General features: G+C 44.3%; 1 protein-coding gene across 1 annotated transcript in view; it reads left to right on the top strand.

The window, feature by feature from the left end:
- Positions 1-1,687: 1,687 nt before the first annotated feature.
- UBE2U (ubiquitin conjugating enzyme E2 U) overlaps positions 1,688-23,375 on the top strand; it is a 50,029-nt gene continuing 28,341 nt past the window's right edge. Inside the window, exons 1-5 of the mRNA XM_055138283.1 lie at positions 1,688-1,753; positions 3,643-3,724; positions 5,391-5,483; positions 9,924-10,021; positions 18,744-18,864. Coding sequence (XP_054994258.1) covers positions 1,688-1,753; positions 3,643-3,724; positions 5,391-5,483; positions 9,924-10,021; positions 18,744-18,864 — 460 coding nt within the window. The remainder of the gene's footprint in view (positions 1,754-3,642; positions 3,725-5,390; positions 5,484-9,923; positions 10,022-18,743; positions 18,865-23,375) is intronic.

Raw genomic sequence — 23,375 nt, 5'->3', positions numbered from 1 at the left:
GAAAACTGGTCTGGATAGAAAGAGAAAAACTTGGGTGTAAAACCCATTCAAAAAATGGGGAATCTATGCGATTTCTTAAGTAATTCCCCACCGTTCCAGGAACATTGTCCCAGGATGACGATAGGAGTTGATGATAGTTACGCTGTGCAAACATGTTATGAAAGGTAATTTGCTATATAAGTTAAGATTCTGCTATTACAGATGAGCAGATAAAGATTCTGTGTTCTGTATTCACAAATGAATTCTACTTTTTTTTTTAGAAGAGATGGAATCTTGCATTTCCCTGCTACCTGGATGGAACTGGAGATACATCTCATTGGTGCTGAGTGAAGTGAGCCAAAGGGTGGACAAATGCTGACTGAATGTTCTCTGCATACATGGAGTATAAAGAAACATAACAAGGGAACAAACTATGGCCAGTGATAACAGACCCCGAGAGTCTGCCTACTGGCTTGAATTGGCTAGGTGGGATGCAGGGGGCCTAGGTGACCGGGATGGTGTAGCATATACATGTGTACCACACATAGTACACGGTACATAGTACACAGTACTACATGTACTATAGGTACTATGGTACTATGCCTGGAACATTACTATTAAGAGTACTGCAAACCACTGTGCCTAAATTAAAAAATACTTCCAAAATTCATCAGATGTTTGGCATCAGGAGACAGGCACAAATATGAACAAAATTAATAATAATAATAATGAGAGACAGAGAGAAAAAAAAGAAAGAAAAGAAAAGAAAGAGAAGGGAAGAAGGAAGGAAGGAAGGAAGGAAGGTAGGTAGGTAGGTCTAGAAATTGGGACGGGGGCGACCTGTACTCAGGATTCGCTATCAAGTGGTTTCTGACATTCAGAGGAAGAGGAAAGCTCATTTTATTTTGCTTTCTTTGGGGGGGGGGTCACACCCGGCGATTCACAAGGTCACTCCTGACTCTGCACTCAAGAATTAATTGCCGCTGGCGGTGCTCAGGGGACCATATGGGATGCTGGGAATCGAACTGGATCGGCTGCGTGCAAGGCAAACGCCTTACCCGCCGTGCTATCGCTCCAGCCCCAAGGAAGGATCATTTTAGACAGGGACTTAGAGTGAGAAAGTCTGGCATAAGCGCTGAGGCTGACCCTTCCCACCCCCACCCCCCCAAACCTCTAAGGGGCTGGCTCCATCCCTCTTTAACTGGCTGAGCCAAGAGGCTGCGGGTGCTAGCGGTCCCGCCCCTATAGACGATCTCATTGGTGCTTCTAAGTGGTTGCGGCGGCTTCCTGGGGCCTTTCCCTCCCGCCTATTGGTTGAGGGATGTCAAGCTCCACCCCCTTCTCTCAGGTTTCCCACGGCGGCCTGTTGCTTGGCAACTGATGGCGTCCTCTGGCCCTGGGCCGGGCGCAGCGAGGTCTACCTTAAGCCTCTCATGCCTGCTTTGACCTACAAACCATTCGGGTACAGGTTCGAGTCCAGCTTGGCCTTGGGCAGATAAGGCGCCCGCGCTTTCCCGCTGGAAATTCTCCTTTGGCCGAATCGAGAGGAAAACTAAAAAATCAGGATCAACGCCAGACCTCGGAGTCGCTTCTCGTGGGCACACGCAGCGTTCTGGGGCTCATGTCAGTGACTCGGGGCTGGAAGGAGAAGGAAGCCCGGGCCCCTCCGCAGAGTGCAGACGCTTGACAGACCTCTCGGTGCCCAACCATGCACAGCACAGCTTACTTGTTGCTGCAAAAAGAATTCCGGCAGTTTAAGGAGAACCAACACTACGTGAGTACTTAAGCCGTGCTCCCTGGGGAATCTATTGAGACAAAAAGAAGAAGAAAAACATTTTCATCCGTGTTTGGTAGATTCGGCATGATTCCGTTGGAGCTAAATTGCCAGTACCGTGTTGTTTAATTAAAGAATCAGTATCACAGTATCATTTCATGACGAAGCAATGAGTACTTTCTCGGGATAGTATTTGACAGTTCTGAGCGCGCCGTGCTGGGTCATTTGTGGGGATTTGAGCCCCGAATCCACAGTGACAATATCCACAGCTGGCTGCTGTCAACTGGAGTACAGAAACGCCTTATCATTTTGACACAGAGGCTAGTTTTTGCTTTGAATGCCACCAATGAGGTACACTGCCTAGGAGCTGCATCATACTGTGTGGATCATAAAAAAAAAAGAGAAGGTTAGCTAAGGGGTCCTCGGAGAAGAGAAAGCAAGCTCCTTTTTCTGTATCTGAAGGAGAGTCGAGAGTGATGCCAGTATTTTTCAGTGGCACTGTTTGTCCCCTTCCCTGCTTCCCAACTGTTGCTTCATTAGAGAGGTTCGGGACATTGACTGAATCCCATCTCCCTCTCAAAGGTATAAACCTAGCATTTGATTGTGTCTTGTTCTACCTGAGTTTTCTGGCTCTTCGTTGAAACAGAGTTCACTGAAGAAGTGATGTATAAATGTAGGGAACGCAGATGTTCAAGACAGAATGTTTATCGGGATTAGCACATAGTCATTGTACAGTTGCTCAGAAACATTTCATGGTTTGGGATGTTCAGATATACTTGTGTATTCCTGAATGTAATCAACGGTACTATTATTCCTCTCTCTGGAAATGCACAAATGGAAGAAAATATATATATTGTTGTTTGGGGGTCATACCTGGCAATGCTCAGGGTTTATTCCTGGCATGATACTTAGGGATCACTTCTGTAGGCTTGGGGGACCATATGGAAGGCCAGGAATTGAACCCAGGTCAGATGCATGCAAGGCAAATGTCCTACTCATTGTATTACTGCTCTGGTTCCAGAAAATATTATTTTTATTTACAAGCCAACTTTGCAGTGTTGCTTTTTTAATGCAGTTTTCTGATTTCATAACATTCAAAACCTCAAGCAACTTTTAAGAATCTCAAAGCAATGCATGCTTTCTAATATTTTATTTGGATCTTCAATTGACTATTGACTTCACTAAGCCACATATCCCAGTCTTGACCCTGTACTCCCACTAAGATTTTGGCACCCATATTTTATCTCAAATTGGTTGTTGAATTAACTTAAAGGAAACATATGCATACCCATGTTCATTGTAGTGTTCACTGTAGTAGCCAGGAAACAGAAACAACCCAAATGTCCAGATGAGTAGATACAAAAAGCTGCAGCATATACACGCAATGGAATATTCTGCAGCTAATCAGAAAAGATAAAATCTTGTAACTCATTGCAATATGGATGGAAATGGAGAGGGTCATGTCAAGCAAAATTAGTTGTCAGGGACAGGATGATCTCATCTGTGGCATATAGGGAAATAAAATGAGTGAATAGATAGTATTAAATGATGGAAATACCCAGGCCTTGGGCTACAAAGCAGATTACTAAGCCGTGTGGGACAATGAAGAGGTGGACTGGAAGTAACATAGGACAAAGATGGAGGATCTTAGACACTTTGGTGGTGGCAAGGTATAATGATGGTACATCAAGACTATAAAGATTAATACTATTTTGGACCTAAACTACAATGATAATTTAAAAAGTACAAGACTAAACAAAAATTTATTGCTGCCATCATTTCTGTATAATAAGACAGTATATAACACTCACCCCCATCAGCAAATAAATTTGATTGATTAAATATCTGATGCCTTTTTTATTTCTGTTTTGATCTTTTTAATAATTTAGGGTATTACAGCCCTTCCTCTGGATGAAAATATGATGAATTGGGATGTTTGTTTGGAAGGTCTCCTGGGCACCCCTTGGCAAGGTTTGTATTTCTAAAATCAATATGTTGCTGGCTTATTTTTTTGGTAGATTAACTAAGTTTGCATTGTGTAATTTTTCTAGAGCTCAAAATATTTGTGTTGTTTTTGTATTATGTGGCTTGATTTTTTTGTTTTATTTTGATTTATTTTTATTTTATTTATTTTTCTTTATTTGTTTTGCAATATAGTTGGGAATTTTAGCTTTGGATTTTGCTTTTATGCCAAATATTAAATTCATAGATATTATAATAAATAGATGCAGTGAAACATATTATTTAAAGGTATTTTCTAACCACCACCTATGAAAAAAGAGAATAGGTATCAACATTTTTAGGGACATAAAAATCTTACAAATATGTCTCCTTTCTTTTTTCTCTCTCTATGAGTTTTTAGATACAAACAATAATAGTGAGTTTTTTGTTGAAAAATTGAATGTAATCAAAGTAAAGAGAAAGTAAAGTGAAATTTATCAGCTACACAGGTGGGGTGGGGGGGCTTGGGGTGGGGGGGTGGGGGGAAGTTTACTGTGTTTCTTGGTGGTGGAATATGTGCACTGGTGAAGGGATGGGTGTTCGAGCATTGTATAACTGAGACTTAAGCCTGAAAGCTTTGTAACTTTCTACATGGTGATTCAATAAAATAAATAAAAAAATTTTAATTAAAAAAAAGAAAAGCAGGCTTCCTCCCCAAGGCTCCTCTGAATTTGCTTGTAGTTTGTTAGTTATTCACCCCAAAGTGAAGGCAAATATTGTGAGTAAGGTTCAGATGAAATCGAAGCTCATCTGGATAACGCTAAGCTTACAGAAGCCCCTCTGACCCTAGACCTTTCTTCCACTCAAAGCCAGTTCCATTTTCAGGGTGCCAAGTAGATGGGCCAGCATCTAGACTAAATTGATTCCCAAAAGGAGGTGAGCTATGGGAATGCCTTGTATCTACTTAACTTGGTCTATTTGGGACAATAAAGGTGTTTGTGAAAACAAACTTCAAAGCCACTGAAAAGCTGCAGTTATAGAACAATAAATACCTGAAACCCTTAACTTCTAGTCATCAAACCTTGATACTTTGCTACAGTTGTCTTATCTCTTTCCCATAAAATTTTTTCTTCTCTCCCTGCCTTAATTCATTTGAGAGTAAGTTAGCTTCTAAAGTCCTTAGAATGAATCTTCTAAAGTCTTTAACATGTATCTTTTTAAAAAAAAAACCCAAAAATGACATTTTTGTGTTCTAATCTCTCCCAGAATATGAACAGGGTTAATTGGTGAAGTCAGGAACGTGCCTAAAGAAGTAACATTTGGATTGAATGCTGAAAAATTTGTAAATTTGCCAAAGTTCAGGAGGGGAATGAAACCCAGGCAGCCTAAACAGCATGGCAGAGGAGTGTAGACAAGAGAGGGTTCTGGAACCATGTATTGGGTAACTCTGAGATACTTGATAAAGAGTTGAGTATCAGAAAGACAGTGAATGAGAAGGGTGGTGGGAAACAAGATGAGGCTCATGGGATTAGGTTGCCAGGAGGCTTTACTCTCTGCAGAGGGCCTGAACAGCATTTCCAGTTCAATCTGGAAAGATGGATCTCTGGAGAGGCAAAATGGTAGAAAGAACTGGAGTCAATCAGGTTTCAGTGAGTCTGAGCAACTTTCCCAAAAATGTTTTATTTCTGTACCATAGGGTTGTTCTTCTACCTGACCCTGAATTTTCCACCAGAGTACAACCTTGTCCCACCAGTTGTGACATTTAAAGTACAGCCATTTCATCCAAATGGTAAGGATCGAGTGAAATTTTCATCATGGGAGCTCTGGCCCTATTATTCTTGTTCCTAGTTGGTGTTTAATAATTTGTTTCTTAAAAAGAGCTTGGTTATAATTATACATACCTATTGGGAAAACAACAGTGTTCACCAAGCCTGCCTCACTGTCTGTCCTCTCACACATGTACCATTGCAGTGCCAGGGTCACAGACTGCAAGCCACCAAAGTATGCCCAGGGCATGTGGGTGGCACCAGGGACCAAACTCAGGATCTTGCCCTCCCAAGGCAGGTGAGCCACGTCCCAGGCTTCTCCTCTCTCTCCCTTTCCCATATATATATATATATATATATATATATATATATATATATATATGACTTGTATCACTTGTCATCCCGTTGATCCTTGATTTGCTTGAGCAGGTGCCAGTAACGTCTCCATTTGTCCCTGTCACGTGCTAGTGTAGCCCAATGATATCTGCTCACTCCAGGAACAAGAAGAGCCTCAAATCATTCATTCAGTGTTTTGACAAAGAAGTCTAACCATCTCATTGGTGGGCGGCCACACGGTCTTTTCACCTCCCGTGGAATCCAGTCGGTAAGAGCTCTAGTCCAGCGGTTGTCTCTGAATCAAATTATCGAATTACATGTCCGGCCCATTTGATTTTTGATGTCTTGGCCCTGATTCTTGACTGTTGATGGAGTTCGGATTCTGGATTCCTCTCACTTGAGTGAAATGTGATACTCCTAGCATAGCTCTTTCAATTCCTCTTTGGAATACCTGAATAGCATTTTCATCCTGTTTTCATAGGGCCCAGGTCTCTGAGGCATATGTTAGTGCAGGAAGAATGGTGGAGTTGAAAACATGTGCCCGGTGCCGGAGGTTCATTGTCCTCTTAACCACTTCTTCAACGCTCTTGAAGGTGTTCCATGCTGCTCTCTTCCTCCTGCGCAGTTCTGGTGCCAAGTCATTCCTCATGTTGAGTTCTCGACCCAGGTACACATAACTGCTGTATTCAGAGATGTTCCTTCCATTGAGAGCAAATGGAATGTCAGGGACTAGTTCATTTTTCATAAACATATATATATTATATATGCCCAGTGCATATATACATATATATACATATATATATATATGTATGTGGACTGCAAAGTTTAAGAAGAAAATTCCCAGAATGACCACCAACTGGGAGCTCTTTGGCACTATTGTGGCAATATGGGAAGATGCTGTCCTTGACATCGACCAGAAATACAATCAACTGGTTCAGCACCTCCATGACTACACGAGGAATCCCGAGAGTGGGAAAGCCACAAACAGACGCCTGTCTTCGGAAACTCTTGAGCTCATTTGCCAATGCAGTTTGGTGTGAGCCTCAAGCAATCACAAGCTAGCGTCCGAGCTCACAAAGCTGTGCAGAGAAGCGATAAAGGAAGACCTTAAAGAGAGAAGAGCAGCAGTGTTGGCCAATGTGGCAGAAGCCGGGAAAAGTATTCACAACGCTCGCCTGACCTTCGCCAACTACAAGACCAAGATGACTGCCCACCAATGTCCTGATGGATCTATCACATCTTCCAGAAGGGCAATGGAGAGGATTATTCACGACTTCTACTCAGATCTCTTCAATAGCCACGTCCACCTGCCCACATACCAAATTCCACAGAAGAGATATGTCATTCCCAATGTTCTCCCTTCCGAAATCCAACACGCCATTTCATTGATAAAGATGCATACAGCACCCAGTCCAGACAAGGTCAGACCCAAACACCTGAAGAATCTGCCGCCAGTACTCATCAATGAACTAGCTCGGCTCTTCACATGCTACCTGTCCATATGCAAGGTTCCGTCCCAGTGGAAAACCAGCAAGACCTTTCTGTTGTATAAGATGGAAGACATCTATGATATCAGCAACTATCGCTCAATCTGCCCGTTGTCCGTCATCTACAAGGTATTCACTTGAGTCATCCTGAATAGAATAGGCAGAACACTAGACAAAGGACAACTATGCAAGCAAGCTGGATTCTGAAAAGGATCCAGCACAATCGACCATATCCACACAGTGACCAAACTCATTGAAGTTTCACGAGACTTCAAGATGCTGCTCTAACATTCATGATTTAAAGGCCTTTGATTCTGTTGAGACTGAAGTGGTCATTGAAGCCCTAGCCAAACAGGGCGTTCAGTACATCAGGATCCTCTGCAAGCTGTATTACAAGATTCACAACCAGGATCTCACCATTCTACAAGGAAGTGATCATTGACGTAAAGAGAGGGGTTTGGCAGGGTGATACCATTTCACTGACACTCTTCAGTGCTACCCTTGAGAACATCATGCAGCGACTGGAATGGGAAGGAATGGGAGTGAAGATAGATGGTCAGCAACTATACCACCTCCACTTCGCTGATGACATCATTCTAATAACACCAAACATTAGCCAAGCGGCACAAATGCTGGCCAACTTCGACCACAAGTGTGGAAAGGTCAGACTGCAGCTGAATCTCACCAAGACTAGTTCAAGAAAAATGAACTAATCCCTGATGTTCCATTTGCTCTCAATGGAATGAACATCTCTGAATGTAGTAGTTATGTGTACCTGGATCAAGAACTCAACACGAGGAACGACTTGGCACCAGAAATGCACAGGAGGAAGAGAGCATAATGGAACACCTTCAGGAGCATCGAAGAAGTGGTTAAGAGGACGAAGAACGTCCAGCTCCAAGCACATCTTTTTTTTTTTTTTTTTTGCTTTTTCTGGGTCACACCCGGTGATGCACAGAGGTTACTCCTGGCTCTGCACTCAGGAATTACCCCTGGCGGTGCTCAGGGGACCATATGGGATGCTGGGATTCGAACCTGGGTCGGCCGCCTGCAAGGCAAACGCCCTACCCGCTGTGCTATCGCTCCAGCCCCTGGGCACATCTTTCTGACTCCACTGTTCTTACTGCACTAACATATACCTCAGAGACCTGAGTCCTATGAAAATAGAATGAGAACACTATTCAGGTATCCCAAAGAGGAAGCAAAAGAGCTATGCTTGGAATATCACATTTCACTCAAGTGGGAAAAGGAATCCAGAGTTCTGACTTCTGTCGATGATCAAGAATCAGGGACACTGTCTTGTTTGCCAAGATGTGGAAAATCAGATGGACTGGACATGTAATGCGATTTAGAGATGAGAGCTCTTATCGACTGGATTCCACTGGACATCAAAAGACTGCGTGACTGCCCACCTACGAGATGGTCAAATTTCTTTGACAAAACACTGAACGATGGTTTGAAGCTCTCGTGTTCCTAGAGCGAGCAGATGCCATTGGGCTACACTAGCATGTAACAGGGACGAGTGGAAACATTACTGGCACCCGCTTGAGCAAATCGAAGATCAATGGGATGACAAGTGGTATACACACACACATACACACATATATTTGTATCTATCACAGAACAGATATTACAGAATAACACTGAACTAGTGGTTTGCATCCCCAACCATGGCTCTGTCCTTGGGTGAAAGTCAGTTCTTGTCGGTCAGTCAGGAATGGGAAAGTGAAGGGAGTCAGATTCCTTTAAAAAACACATTTCTGGGGCTGGAGTGACAGTACAGCGGGTAGGGCATTTGCTTTGCATGCAGCCCACCTGGATTCGATCCCTGGCATCCCATATGGTTCCCCAAACACCGCCAGGATTAATTCCTGAGCACAGAGCCAGAAGTAACCCCTGAGCATCGCTGGATGTGACCCAAAAAGCAACAAACAAACAAACAAACAACATTTCTATGTGGTATGTAAAGAAGCAAAGCAAGGGCAGATACAAACCAACCCAGAGCTTGACTCAGGACCACTGCCGTAGGGGAGGACATGGGGCGAGCACAGCGGGGAGGGATTTCAGCACTTCGGTGGGGGATTGAGCAGTGATGACTTCCTTTGGAGTTAGTGTGAAACGCACACGTCAACCAGCATCTCCTCCAACAACATACTGTCCAGAAGGGGCGCCACTTTCCCCCTGCTGAGCTTCTGTGCCCAGAACTCAGTCAGAGAGCATATCTAAGAAGGAGGCTGAGGAACATGGGCAGGTATTCATCTAGCAGCGCTGATCTCATCTGAAGCCACGTAGGTGACAGGGCTGGGGCCACGGTGGTGTAGCTCTTCTGCAGAGAGAAGAAACGGAATAAAAGATACCAGAGCTGTTCACACAACTGTTGAACTATTTGTTGCTAATTTTGCCTCTTGCAATCAAGGCATGCTGTCACATTTTCTATACAACAGGGATTTTTTTTTTGGTGGGGGGATGGAAGGAACTTTACTCAACTCTGCTCAGGCATCACTCCTGAAGGAACTCAAAGGACCATATGGGGTGCAAGGGGATCGAACCTAGGTGGGCTGTGTGAAAGGCAAGAACGCAACACACTGTAAGTGATGCTTTAATTACACCTGTCAATACCAACATATTCTTTTGAAACAGTACACCCAGTTACCCATCGGCCTTGTATAGATTTTTTGGACAGCCTTAAAAAGTGGAGAGAAGGCTACACCTTGAGCAGCATCTTACTCTCCCTCCAGGTAAGCAGAGTCTCCTTATGCCCTCCTCGACACTTTTAATAACCCATTAGCCAAAGTAGAATTAATGCAATTTACAGTGCATATCTAATGTTTTCCCATTATTTTACATTTTACCTTAAATGTACTTTAAATGTGTTGTAGTTTACCTTTGTTAATAGGCATGTAAGTGTCTTTAAGTTTTAGTGGCGAAATTTTATCACAGTATCCCTGCCACCAAAGTGCCAGTTCCCCTCCACCATTGTCTGTAGACCCCTTCCCTTCCAGACCCTTCATTCCTCCCAAAATAGCCTCAGTGCTCTGGTCAAAAATCTAAGGATTTGTTTGTACTGAGCACTGTCTATTCCTTTGCTTTGTTTCTCTACAGACCACTTATGAGTGAGATCATCTGGTATATGCCTTCTCCTTTTGACTTAGTTGGCTTACCATGACACTTTCTTATTCCATCTGTTATAGTAGCAAAACAAGATTTCATCTTTTTTATTGCTGAGTAGTATTCCATACCTTAACCCATTTTTCTGTTGTTGGGCCACTTGGCTTGTTTCCATATCTTGGCTGTTGTAAATAGCATTGCAATGATCCTAAATGGTATCCACATACCTTTTCAAATGTGTTTCCTGGGATTCTTGGGCTGGATTCCTGCAGTGGAATTCCCGGATCATGTGGCATGTCTATTTTTTTTAAAGAATTAATAGCATTTATACATTAAGACAGAACTTGGATTATAAAGACTACTGTTTTGAAGTAAAAGTCATCACTTGGGCCCATTTCAACCAAAGAAAAACCGTGTTATAAAAGAAGACAAAAACATCAAAATCCGCCCATTTCAACCAAAGAAAACCATGTTATAAAAGAAGACAAGAACCGGGCCGGAGCGATAGCACAGCGGGTAGGGCGTTCGCCTTGCACGCGGCCGACCCGGGTTCGATCCCAGGCAACCCATATGGTCCCCCAAGCACCGCCAGGAGTAATTCCTGAGTGCAAAGCCAGGAGTAACCCTTGAGCATTGCTGGGTATGACCTAAAAAGCAAAAAAAAAAAAAGAAGAAGAAGACAAGAACCACCTCAAGGTGATGCTAGGCTATCTTGGCTCCAAACTTGAAGTCCTTGTGTCAAATAGAATTTTCCCTGGCCTTCCTCAGAGGTGAGTCACATAACCACAGCCCACCTCGTTCAGCTTTAGCCTTTGTTTCTTTTCTCCTCCTTTCAAGACAGATGCCTTTTACTGATAGGGCTGGTATTGGAGCACTGTACGCCTGAAACTCAAACAGGAATAACTTTGTAAATCACAGTACCCCTCGGTTAATGGGAGAAAATAAGATAGATGCCGTTTTCTCAAATGCTCTCTTTATCTCTGGATCCACAATTCTTTATTATTCTTGATCCTCAAAGAGACCCCCTTCTTATCCCATGCCAAGAGAAACTGATGCCAGTGACCTCTATGCTGACCACTTCTTTCTAGCTGAGTGATGTTTTCTCCAAGCATCATTAGTGGAATCTTGAAGATAACTTATTTCAGTGTGAAAATCTGAAGTCAAGTATTCTGGCTTAACTGCATTTTTTTCAGTAACAGAGTTGTCACGTAAATCCCACTTCCTATTTCTCTCTACTCAGAACGGTCAAAAATATTTACTTCTTAAGAGGGAATGTGCCTGCCACAGAGGCAGGGGGTGGGGAAGGGTGGGGATGGTCAGAGGAACACTGGGAACATCGGTGTTGGAGAATGGGCACTGGTGGAGGGATGGGTACTCAAATATTGTTTGATTGAAACATAATCATGAAAGCTTATAAGTCTGTAAATGCATCTCACGGTGATTCATTAAAATTTTTTTAAAAGAATAAGCACTATAATATATATATATATTTACTCTTGATAACTATTCATCATTTCATTCATTCCTTAAGCAAATCCATATTGAGCATTTGCCTGTGCCCAGCCATATTCTGGGAGATACTTTTGAGCTCATTGATGTAAAGAGAGAGGTTCGGCAGGGTGATACTATTTCACCAAAACTCTTCAGTGCCACCCTCGAGAACATTATGCGATTACTGGAGTGGGAAGGAACGGGAGTGAAGATAGATGGTTGGCAACTACACCACCTCTGCTTCACTGATGACATTGTTCTAATAACACCAAACATTAGCCAAGCAGCACAAATGCTGGCTAACTTCAACCGCAAGTGTGGAAAGGTTAGACTGCAGCTGAATCTCACCAAGACAATGTTCATGAAAAACGAACTAGTCCCTGACATTCCATTTGCTCTCAATGGAACGAACATCTCTGAAGGCAGCAGCTCTGTGTACCTGGGTCGAGAACTCAACACGAGGAATGACTTGGCGCCAGAACTGCACAGGAGGAAGAGAGCAGTATGGAAAGCCTTCAAGAGCATTGAAGAAGTGGTTAAGAGGATGAAGAACCTCCAGCTCTGGGCACATCTTTTTGACTCCACTGTTCTTCCTGCACTAACATATGCTTCAGAGACCTGGGCCCTACAAAAACAGGATGAGAACGCTATTCGGGTATCCCAAAGAGGAATTTAAAGCTATACTTGGAGTATCACGTTTCACTCAAGTGAGAGAAAGAATTCGGAGTTCCTGACCTCTGTCAATGATCAAGAATCAGGGACGCTGTCTCATTTGCCAAGGTGTTGAAAATCAGATGGGCTGGACACGTAATGTGATTTATTTATTTTTAATAAGAATTTTATTTTATTGAATCACCATGTGGAAAATTATAATGCTTTCAGGCTTAAGTCTTAGTCATACAATGCTGAAACAACCATCCCTTCACCAGTGCCCATATCCCACCACCAAAAAAAAAGCCACAGTACACCTACCATCCCACCCATTCCGCACCCCCCACCACCTTGTAACTGATAAATTTCACTTTACCTTCTACTTACTTTGGTTACATTCAATATTTCAACACAAACCTCACCATTATTGTTAGGAGTACCCCACTAGAGTCAGACCTGTTGTGAAGAGAAATGAGGTCGCTCGGCCACTAATGTGGCCACGCGGTTTTGGATTTCTGTACTTTAACAACTAAGTCCAGGGAGATTTCTTCCGTATGTTGGATCATTGCAAGCTTGTAAACCCCATCTGTGGTCGTCATAATATGGCGGTCCTCTTGCCCTTCATCCCCGGAAAGGAAGAGGCGAGAGAGAGAAATGCCTTTCCCCTCCTGGGTGGGCATGGGGTCGAGGCTTAGTTCTCAGGCTGGAGACATTCTGCAAGGAGCTGCCCATGTTGAAAGTGGTTTAGCTGGGTCTGCATTCACGCCTGTGCAGCTGTGGAGAGGCCGCACATGCGTGCAGCCCCCAGGATCACATCACGGTGGCAGGAGGGGCCGGTGCCTCCCACCTTCCCAAGTGCACCCTAGCATCCTTTTGCTGCAGTTTTTGTCATTAAATCCCATATGTGGTCGTTATAATATGGCTGTCCCTACGCCCTTCATCCCCGGAAGGGAAGAGGTGAGAGAGAGAAATACCTTTCCCCTCCTGGGTGGGCATGGGGTCACGGCTTAGTTCTCAGGCTGGAGACATTCTGCAAGGAGCTGCCCATGTTGAAAGTGGTTTAGCTGGGTATGGATTCACGCTTGTGAAGCTGCAGAGAGGCCGCACATGCGTGCAGCCCCCGGGATCACATCTCGGCGGCAGCCATAATGTGATTTAGAGATGACCACTGGACTAGAGCTATTACTGACTGGATTCCATGTCAAAAGACCAAATGGCCGCCCACCTATGAGATGGTCAGACTTCTTCATCAAAACACTGAACGAACGGTTTGAGGCTCTTTGTGTTCCTGGAGTGAGCAGATTCCATTGGGCTACACTAGCACATGACAGGGACGAATGGAGACATTATTGGCGCCCGCTCAGCAAATTGAAGATCAATGGGATGACAAGTGATACAAATGAAAATTTTGAGCAAAAGCTTTGAAGAAGTGAGGGAATGATGTGTAGAAATATAGGGTTCAACTTTTGGATTCCTTCACACTGATTATAGTCTTTTCTCTTCCATCTAACGTAGGAGATATGCCTTCCAAATGATACAGTGGAACATTCCTAAAAGTGTAACACGTGGGGGCAAATCAGACTTAAATGGTAAAATTTTTGAATTGTGTATTAATGTAATTAAAGATCAATTTGAGACTCTTAGTTTAGGCTGTGTTACTTCATATCATGGCTCTTCCCCTTATTATCTTCGTGTCATTGAACAAGTTTCTTTTCTGATCAATGCCTCAGTGTCTCCATCAGTAAAATGGGGCTGTTAGTAGCCATCACACATGCATTACAAAGATGAAATGTTTTAGCACATGTAAAATGCTTAGAAATGAGTGTCCAGGAAAAGAACCTGATAAATTCCACTTAATGTCATTATTTTTCTTACTGTCAAACACTAATGCACGGCAACGACAGTAAACGATAAACGCTACACACATGTGCCCACACTGCATCAGATTTTTAGGTGGAAAGGAAGAGAAGATCACTGATAGTTGAGAGGCAAAGCCCTCCCTGCTGTTGTGCATTGCCTTTGGTGTTTTCTACCCTGTTCTGTTTAAGGTGCTTGCCTTGTACATGGCTGACCCCACTTCAATCCCGGGTCCACCAGGAGCAATCTCTGAGTGCAGAGCCAGGAGGCAGTCCTGAGCACAGTTGGGTGTGGTCCCCAAACCAAACAACAACCACGACACGTCTCTCAGTTCCACATTCCTTATAGGGATGATACCCAGTTCTGTTGCCTAGCAAACAGAACTCATACCTGGGCTTTAGAGGCCACTAACACACCTGCAATCCTTTCTCTTTATATAGGCTCGTGCTTTTATTCACTCCAGAGCCTAAAGCCATTTGGGTCTAACAGCATAGAGTTCTGAAGCCTGAAGTTACAAACCCAAGCACAATTTCAGATGCTGCAGTGCCTGCGGTTGGCCCAACTCCCAATCTGGTTGGCAACCCAGGTTCTCTGTCCCTCTCCCTCCATCGGTCTGGCCAGCAGTTGCTCACGCTGGAGGAGTCAGGTCCTCTCCATCCACCTGAGAGTGCCTGTCTTGGTTTCTTCTCCTAGGTAGAATGGACGGTTGTGGTTTGGGGAGATTCTTTCTTTGCTCCCCACTTGGTAAGTGGGACGCTGAGCCAGTTTCAGAGCACAGTGATATCCCCACTGCTTTCTTCTGTGTCTTTCCCTGTGGGACTGGAGACTCCTCCACACCAGGCAATAGACCCTGCTCATCTTTGATTCCCAGAATAGAGGCAGGAAGGTGATGACATTCGGAAGACACTGAAAAACATGAATGCTGGAATCAGCCCAAGTATTAACACCATTGCAATACGGCATAGGTCATGATTACAGAGCCTGTCTCTAGAACTTACCACTTTATCTCAAAAATTTCCTTATGGCTGCAGTTAGTTTGGGGGCCTTGGTTTGGGACCATACCCAGCTGCACTTGGGGATCACTCCTGGCACTGCTCGGGGGACAATATATGGTGTCAGGAATTGAATCTGGGTTAACTGCATGAAAAGCAAGCAACTTACCACTGTACTATGTCTCTGGTCCCTACAGTTAATATTTTAATGACTACTTAACAGATTTTTGAAGGTCCATTCTCTGTCCTGTCCAGTTTAGTCACCCCCAGTCAGTCACAGGTGGCTGCAGAAGGCTTGAAATGTGACTAGTAAGAGGGATTGGGCTTTCATTTTATTTGCATTAGATTCCTTATATTCCAGTTTTCTTTATTTGGTTTTGGCACCACACCTGGAAATGCTCAGGGGTTACTTCTGGCTCTGCACTCAGTAACTACTCCTGTGGTGCTTGGGGGACCTTATGGGATGCTGGGGATCAAACCTGGGTTGTCTGAGTGCAAGGCAAGCACCCTACCTGCTATACTACTGCTCTGGTCCCTATATTCCAGTTCTTTAAAAGCATTGGACACACTTAATAGCTCTCATGTGTGTTGCATGCAGAGGTGTGAAGTACACACAGTGATGGTGAAGACCATTGAGTGAGTTTTGCCCCATGTTCCCCTCTCATCAAGGATCTCTCTACAGGCAGACTAGAAGCCTGCTCTTGACAATGAAAGCTCAGTCAGCTACCCCCAAATTTCACAGGGATTGCACCATCCTCAGGAGTCCCTGTTTGAGGGGATTAGGCATCAGATGACCATTTTTCCCAGTGAAAAGCAGCCCTCATATCCATGGCTCTTTGGTGCAATGATCTGCTTGATCTGCAGCTATATCTAAGTGTTCTGGTTGTTATTATCTTGGCCTTGTGTTAATGCGTAGTTTGCATATTCACATTGTGATGCCCAAAATGCTGAATTCTAAAACGTGCTATTTAGACTAATATTGATTTGAGGTCCCAGGTAAATTAAGATGATGGTAAAGCCAGAACCATTAAGTTTAGGTTATTCTTTTGTCCAGATACATAGAACCGATATATAGGTCATATATATTATATATAGGATATATATAAAATATATATGTGTGTCTTATATATCCTATATATCAATATCAATATATATATATATACATAGACCCAATCCCAATGTTCAGATGAGCCTCACGCATGAAGGAAACGGCAGAGGAACCAGGTGTGCGGGACCTGGGGTCGACATCTCCAAGGCTGCTCCAAGGATCAGGACTCGGCCTCTTCCACCCAGATCCCCCATTTTCCAGTAGCTAGACAGTCACACCCAGAAACTGTCCCCAGTGCTGTGTAATCCCATCAACAGCCAACATCCAGAGACTATAAAACCAAGCTCCCGGAAATGCATGGCTGCATCAAATAGCCTAGTTCTCCCTCTTCGAGAACCTGAAAGGCTACCGAGAGTCTATTGCCACGGGAGACCCTGGCTAGTCCCCTGTGGTGTATTCATATCCCAAATACAGTAACAGATATGTACATACCTCTCGGAGATCCAGCAAGCTACCAAGAGTATCCCACCCACACAGGCAGAGTCTGGCAAGCTACCGTGGAGTATTCAATATGCCAAAAACAGTAACGACAGGTCTCACTCCCCTGACCCTGAAAGAGCCTCCAATCGTTGGGAAAGACGAATAAGGAGAGGCTGCTAAAATCTCAGGGCTGAGTGTAATAGAGACATTACTGGTGCCCGCTCGAGTAAATCGACGAACAATGAGATGACAGTGATACATAGATCTGATGGTAAGCAGTTTTAAAGAAACCTGATCCTTATTCTGGTGAGCCAATGGAGCAGGACCTATACCTGGGTTCTAATGTGATTTTCAGATGAAAATAAAGCTATTTATCTGCTTATATTAAAAGAAGGTTGGCCAGAGAGTTAACTCAAAGGGCTGAGCTCATGTTTTGTTTACACGAGACTAGAGGCTGATTCCCAGCACTGGATAGTCACCCAAGCACCAGGGGGTATGATCCTTGAGCACAGGACCAGGAGTAGCCCCTAAGTATTGCTTAGCGTGCCACCCAAACAACCAGAAAAAATTGAGGTAGAAAGTTATCCTATTATAAGCCACCAGGGGCCTCTGAACTGCTAATGAATATAAACTGTTCATAATGAATATGAACTGTTAACGATAGAAGGGGGAGGTCAAAGAGTCACTGGGACAAATAAAGTGAAAGAGAAAAAAAGGAAAGTGGGACTGGAGCAATAGCACAGAGGGTAGGGGTTTACCTGACCCGGGTTTGATTCCCAGTATCCCATGTGGTTCCCATATGGTCCCCTGAGCATCACCAGGAGTGGTTCCTGAGTGCAGAGCCAGGAGTGACCCAAAAGGCAAAAAAAAAAAAAAAAAGGAAAGTGTGTGGAGAAGAGTTTGGAGAAATTCTCAGAGGGAGGAGGATTTGCCAGCCTGTTCTCTCACTGAGATAGAGCGCCAGTCTGAGGCCCTGTGAGTAAGGATGGCCCCCGACTACCAGCTAACAAAGAAATGAAACTGTTCTACCATTGCAAGCTGCTCAACACACTGAAGGTCACCCCAAGCTCGTTCTTCCAGAACCTCTAGTGGGAGCCTGGCCAGCAGAATCCTTTCTGGATTTCAGGTTGATTAAATCTGGGAAAGAGAAACCCGCGCCTGCAGACTTTCTTTCTGCCTGTGGAAATTTGAGATTATGCTCGAGTGTTGGCATAAACCTCTAGGTTTGTGGCAATTCATTACAGCAGGAAATTTCAAAAAGCTCCCACAGATCCCATCAAATGAATTATTTGCTGATCTGGAGGGATTCTGAGGTACACATGTGCTTGTTTATCCGTGATCGATGTAAGATCTCTCATTAAAGTGAAAGGGGCCTGGGTTTTATTTAAAATCATATTCAGTGTGTGTGTGTGAGGGGGGAGAGAACACACCTGATGGTGCTCAGGAGACCAGGCAGTGCTGGTGCCTGAACCCAGGGCTTCCAAATGCCAAGCGTGCATCCAGTCCCCAGCCCAGGGTTCTGCTCTTGTTATCCCTTTGCACATTGATCCAATGTGAATGTATGAGATAGGAGAGAGTATATTACAGAAGGAACAGGAAGTAAGTATACTTGAACCCTAATGCTTGACTTATAAACAGATTGGATCAAAACAGACCATAAGTTTCTAAAGAACAGAGAGAGAGAATGTCTCATATGTGCTTGAATCTACCTTTAGTGGATGCATAGCAGACAATTAATACACTCTTCACAAGTGGCATATGTATTGCATTATACTTCCTCTCAAATAAAAATGTTTCCTTTAAAAACTCTTCATTCTCTATATCTTCCCACAGGTTATGCTTTCGGAGCCAGTTCTAGATAATCCAGTGAATTTGGACGCGGCCAAAATGCTAATATTGGATCCATATACATACATGCTCATAAATCATAGAATTTTCAAAGAGACAGTGCTGTGTAAGAAATGCCAACTTACTTGATATTTATTTTTATCCCCTCCACCCCATTCTATCTCCTCCCATATCCCTCTCCCCTTCAGATAACCTCAGTTCAATAATCCATGTTCCCTGGCTTGTCTGTTCATTTTGCTTTGTCCACTCATCAGTCATCAAGTACTTGTCTCTTTTCAGACTTACTTTCACTTCACACAATTCCCTTAGGCTCTTTCCATTTTGCTACAAGTGGTAACATTTCACCTTTTTCATAGCTGAATACTATTCTTTTCCCAACCATCTAAAGAGAGACACTTTGGTATTACCCTAACTTTGGTTATTCCTAACACTGCAGTATTGGGGTGACTGTAACTTAGTGTTAATGTTTTTGTTTGTGTTTTTTGGATGGATACCCTAACTCTGTCTTCAGCTTCTTAAAGAAGCACCATCCTGTTTTCTAGATGGCACCAATTATAAGTTCCCCTAACAGGGCTCAAGAGTTTTTAATCTATATTATCTTCCATACTGGTGCCTTTAATGGAAACCATTATCACAGGTGTATGTGCTAGTTCACTGTGGTCCTAGTTAACATTTCCCAAATGATCAGTGATGATGAACTTTCTTTTATAAGACCACAGTCCATCTGTATGTCCTTCTTATAGAAGTATTTATTTAAATTTTATCCCCATATTTGAATTAAAAAGTATGTTTATTGGTGTAGGGCTTTTTTTTAATATGCCTTAATTATCAGCCACTTTATCATACTTATGATGTGCAAATATCTCTTACTAGCCAATGGACTCCCTCTTCCATTTGTATTTTTGTTGTTCTATAAAAAGTTTTTTAATATAATGAAGTTTCAAATATTTATCACTAAGTTTTATTTCCCAGGGTAATGGGACCAAGTTCCCAAAAACATCTCTAACACTAACGTCCTGGAATTTTTCAAGTATGTTCTTATGCCTTATGGTTTCCAGTCTTACCTCAAAGCATTTAATCTGCTTTTAATGATCTTTTGGTTTGTTTTCATTTTTGTCTTTTATCGGAGTCACTCTTGTAATTTGAGGTCATTTTTATTTATTTATTTATTTATTTATTTATTTATTTATATTTTCCTGTCACACTCGGCGATGCACAGGAGTTACTCCTGGCTCATACACTCAGGAATCACTCCTGGTGGTGCTCAGGGGACCATATGGGATGCTGGGAATCAAACCTGGGTTGGCCGAGTGCAAGGCAAATGCCCTACCCGCTGTGCTATTGCTCCAGCCCCTAAGCAATTTTTAACTGCTTTTAACTGTTCTTAGGGATGCTATGCAGTGTTCTAGGTAAGATTCAGGATCTCCAACATGCTAGACTTTTGCTCTGTTACTTGAGTTTTCTCTCTGGCCTCTTGAATTAAATTTTTGTATACAAAGTTAGAAAGTAGTCTATATGAACTTTGCATATGTCTACCCAGTTTTTCCAGTACTCATTGAAAAGACACTTTTTCTATTAAATGGCTTTAGATCCATTGTGTACATTAAATATCAGTATGTTGATTGTGCTCTCTGACCTATGTATAACTGCTACCTTCAGCCCTTGGTGATTGTTCTCGATAAGTAAGGCTATGAGACTGGGGACAGGGAGAAGTAGAAGTAGCATAAGGGGAAGCAGGAGATGAGAATGAGGGGCTGTGTGAGACTGGAATGGGGGGGGCTCAGTGAGATTGGAAGAGGTGTGCAGGGAGAATGGAATAAATGGCGGGACAGAGATTGTAATAAACGGCGACTGATCACCACCCAGCCTGGCCTCCCTGTTCCCTCCTTCATGCATCTATTGGCAGTGAAGGCAGGGGGCCAGCCGGGGTGGGGAGGCAGCTCATGGCTATCGAACTGACGTGTTGAGAGCGCACCCCCACACTTTTTTTTTTGCTTTTTGGGTCACACCTGGCGATGCACAGGGGTCACTCCTGGCTCTGCACTCAGGAATTACTCCTGGTGGTGCTCAGGGAACCCTATGGGGTGCTGGAAATCGAACCCGGGCCGGCCATGTGCAAGGCAAACACCCTACCCGCTGTGCTATCGCTCCAGCCCCACACTTTTTTGAACACACACTCCCATCAACACATATGGTCCCTGGAGCAATGCCAGGAGTGATCCCTGAGCACAGAGCAAGGAGTCTGAGCACTTGTAGGTGTGGTTCCCCCCAAGTAACCCCCCAATTAAAAAAATACCGTGTTCTCTCAAGCCACAACCCGTAGCACCTCCATTCCAACCAGTTTGGGGGCCTTAATGGTACCAGATTCCAGACTCGCTATCTCTCTTCTGTTAGTTCCAGGCGTCAGGACATGGGAATCTGAGCTGACTCGGTGTGGACCCCTTAGCGGACTCACAAGCTCCTTTTCCTGTTTGGATTCCATTGCACCAGGGAGTCCAGTGACTTCTGCACAAAGCCTTTTAACTTGCTGCTTTTGACCAGAGTTGCGGAGTGTTTCCTCTAAAAGAAGCGCAGGTTGACAGTCTTACAGGACAAACAGCACGAGTGGGGGACTGTGGTGAAACAGAGAAGATGCCATCGGGCACCCAGCGCTGCCCCTGAGTCTTCACCACATCCAGCCGCCTCCTGGAATTTGTAGCTCTGGTTGTTGCATCCGAACATCGTGGGGGCTTTTGTCTCGGGTGTTGGCTACGGGCTCCTTCTGAAGCAGAAAGGTTGCGCTCCTATGCGGCAGTGCCCAGCCCCCAGCTCTCTCCTGCTGGCTCTTCCTAATGCAGTTTGGTTGCATTGATGCCACCGAGTAAGTCCTGGGCACAGATGAGCTACGCTTGGTTCCTTTCCTTTCCTGCCTGAGTGGCCTGGGTTTGGCTTCCCTTGATTTGCGTGGCTTGTTTTCCACCATCTCTTCTGCCTCACCTTTGCGGGTTGGCCCCTTGTCTGCGGCCTCCTCTGCGCCTCAGCAGGTGGTGCTGGGAGTTGGGTGGGGGGGGGCTGGCTTGGTCCTGGCGCCTGCCTCTTTAGGAGGGTCTTCTGCCAGGCCCGCCTTGTGCCGGAGTCCATCTGCCAGGAGCTGTGTAGGGCCCAGGACTCATTCTCTGCTGCGTGGACACCCCAAGGCACCTGTCTATCCCACACCCATGTCCCCATCATTCGGTTACAGTTTTGTCCGGAAATAATTATCTTCCAGAGATTGGGGGAGGTGCTGGTTTGGGGGATACAACATCAAAGTCATGTGGAGGAAGTGTATCCCCCCATGATGTAAATGAAAAAGGAAAAAAATACAAAATACAAAAACCACAGACTAAAGAGTGGCTTCGACCCGCGTCTCGGGTCCTGAAGGGGGAGGTGGGTGGCTAAGGTGGATGAGAGGGCTTGGCTGGATGGGGCCGGACGGGGTGCAAATCTGGGGTCTGGCTTGCTGCAGTGGGCACAGGTGTGAACTGACAGAGCTACACGCTGGACCCTACCCTTCACCTCTGTACTGTCTCTCAACCTCGTTTTTCAGATGTTTTGTTTTGTTTTTGTTCAGGGGCCACACCTGGTGGTGCTCGGGGCTTACTCCTGGCTCTGTGCTTACTCTGTGCTTACTCCCGGCAGGCTCAGGGGACCACAAGGGGCGCTGGGGGTCAAACCTGGGTTGGCTGTGTGCATGCTAATGCTGTTCCCACTGTACTATTTTTCTGCCACCACCCTGCCTCCCTCCACCTCCCGCCCCTGTCACCATTTTCCAGGATTTTAAGGATCCATCTACCACCTTCCAGTATTGGTCGTGAAGTGCCCAATTTCATTCAGATGCTCACTTCTTCACTTGTCAATATTCTTTCTGGAAATTTTAAAAATCTGTTTTTTTTTAAATATCAGAGTGATCTGACACTTTTAAATCTTTTTTGACGTAATGTTCTTTTTTGGGAGGGAAGGGCAGGTTTTTCCTCAATTCTTATAGAGGCCATTTGATAGATTGTGCAAATCAAATTACTCTAGGGGCCAGTGAGTTAGCACAGGGTTATGTAAGGCACTTGCCTTGCATGCAACTGGTCCTCATTTGATTCCTGGCACCGCATATGGCCCCCTGAGCACCACCAGGAGAGATCCCTGAGCACAGAGCCCCTGTGCAATGGCCACCAAACTTAAAAAGTTAAATAAGAGAACTAAAACTTAAAAAAAAAATTGGGGGGTCTCACCTGATGATGCTCAGGGGTTACTCCTGGCTCATGCACTTAGGAATTACTCCTGGTGGTGCTTGGGGGACCATATGCGATGCCGGGGATCAAACTTGGATTTGCTGTGTGCAAGGTAGATGCCCCACCCATTGTACTATTGCTGCAGCCCCTGGTACTGTATTTCTTTAGTTCTGCAAATTCTTCTTGTGTGACTTCCTTTATAATTTCTTCCCCTTCCCCATCTTTTTTTTTAACTATACTTTCTCTTAAATATTCAGATATTTGAGGCTGGAGAGAGTATAGCAGGTGCTTGCCTTGGATGTAGCTGACCCAGGTTCTATCCCCAGCACCCCATATAGTCTCTCAAGCATACCAGGAGTGATCCCTGAGCACTGAA

The sequence above is a fragment of the Sorex araneus genome, chromosome 5 (genome assembly GCF_027595985.1).
Source record: "Sorex araneus isolate mSorAra2 chromosome 5, mSorAra2.pri, whole genome shotgun sequence".
In the NCBI taxonomy this organism is placed as follows: Eukaryota; Metazoa; Chordata; class Mammalia; order Eulipotyphla; family Soricidae; genus Sorex; species Sorex araneus.
Note: the sequence above shows the minus strand (reverse complement) of the source record. Positions and strands in the feature narration are given on the sequence as shown.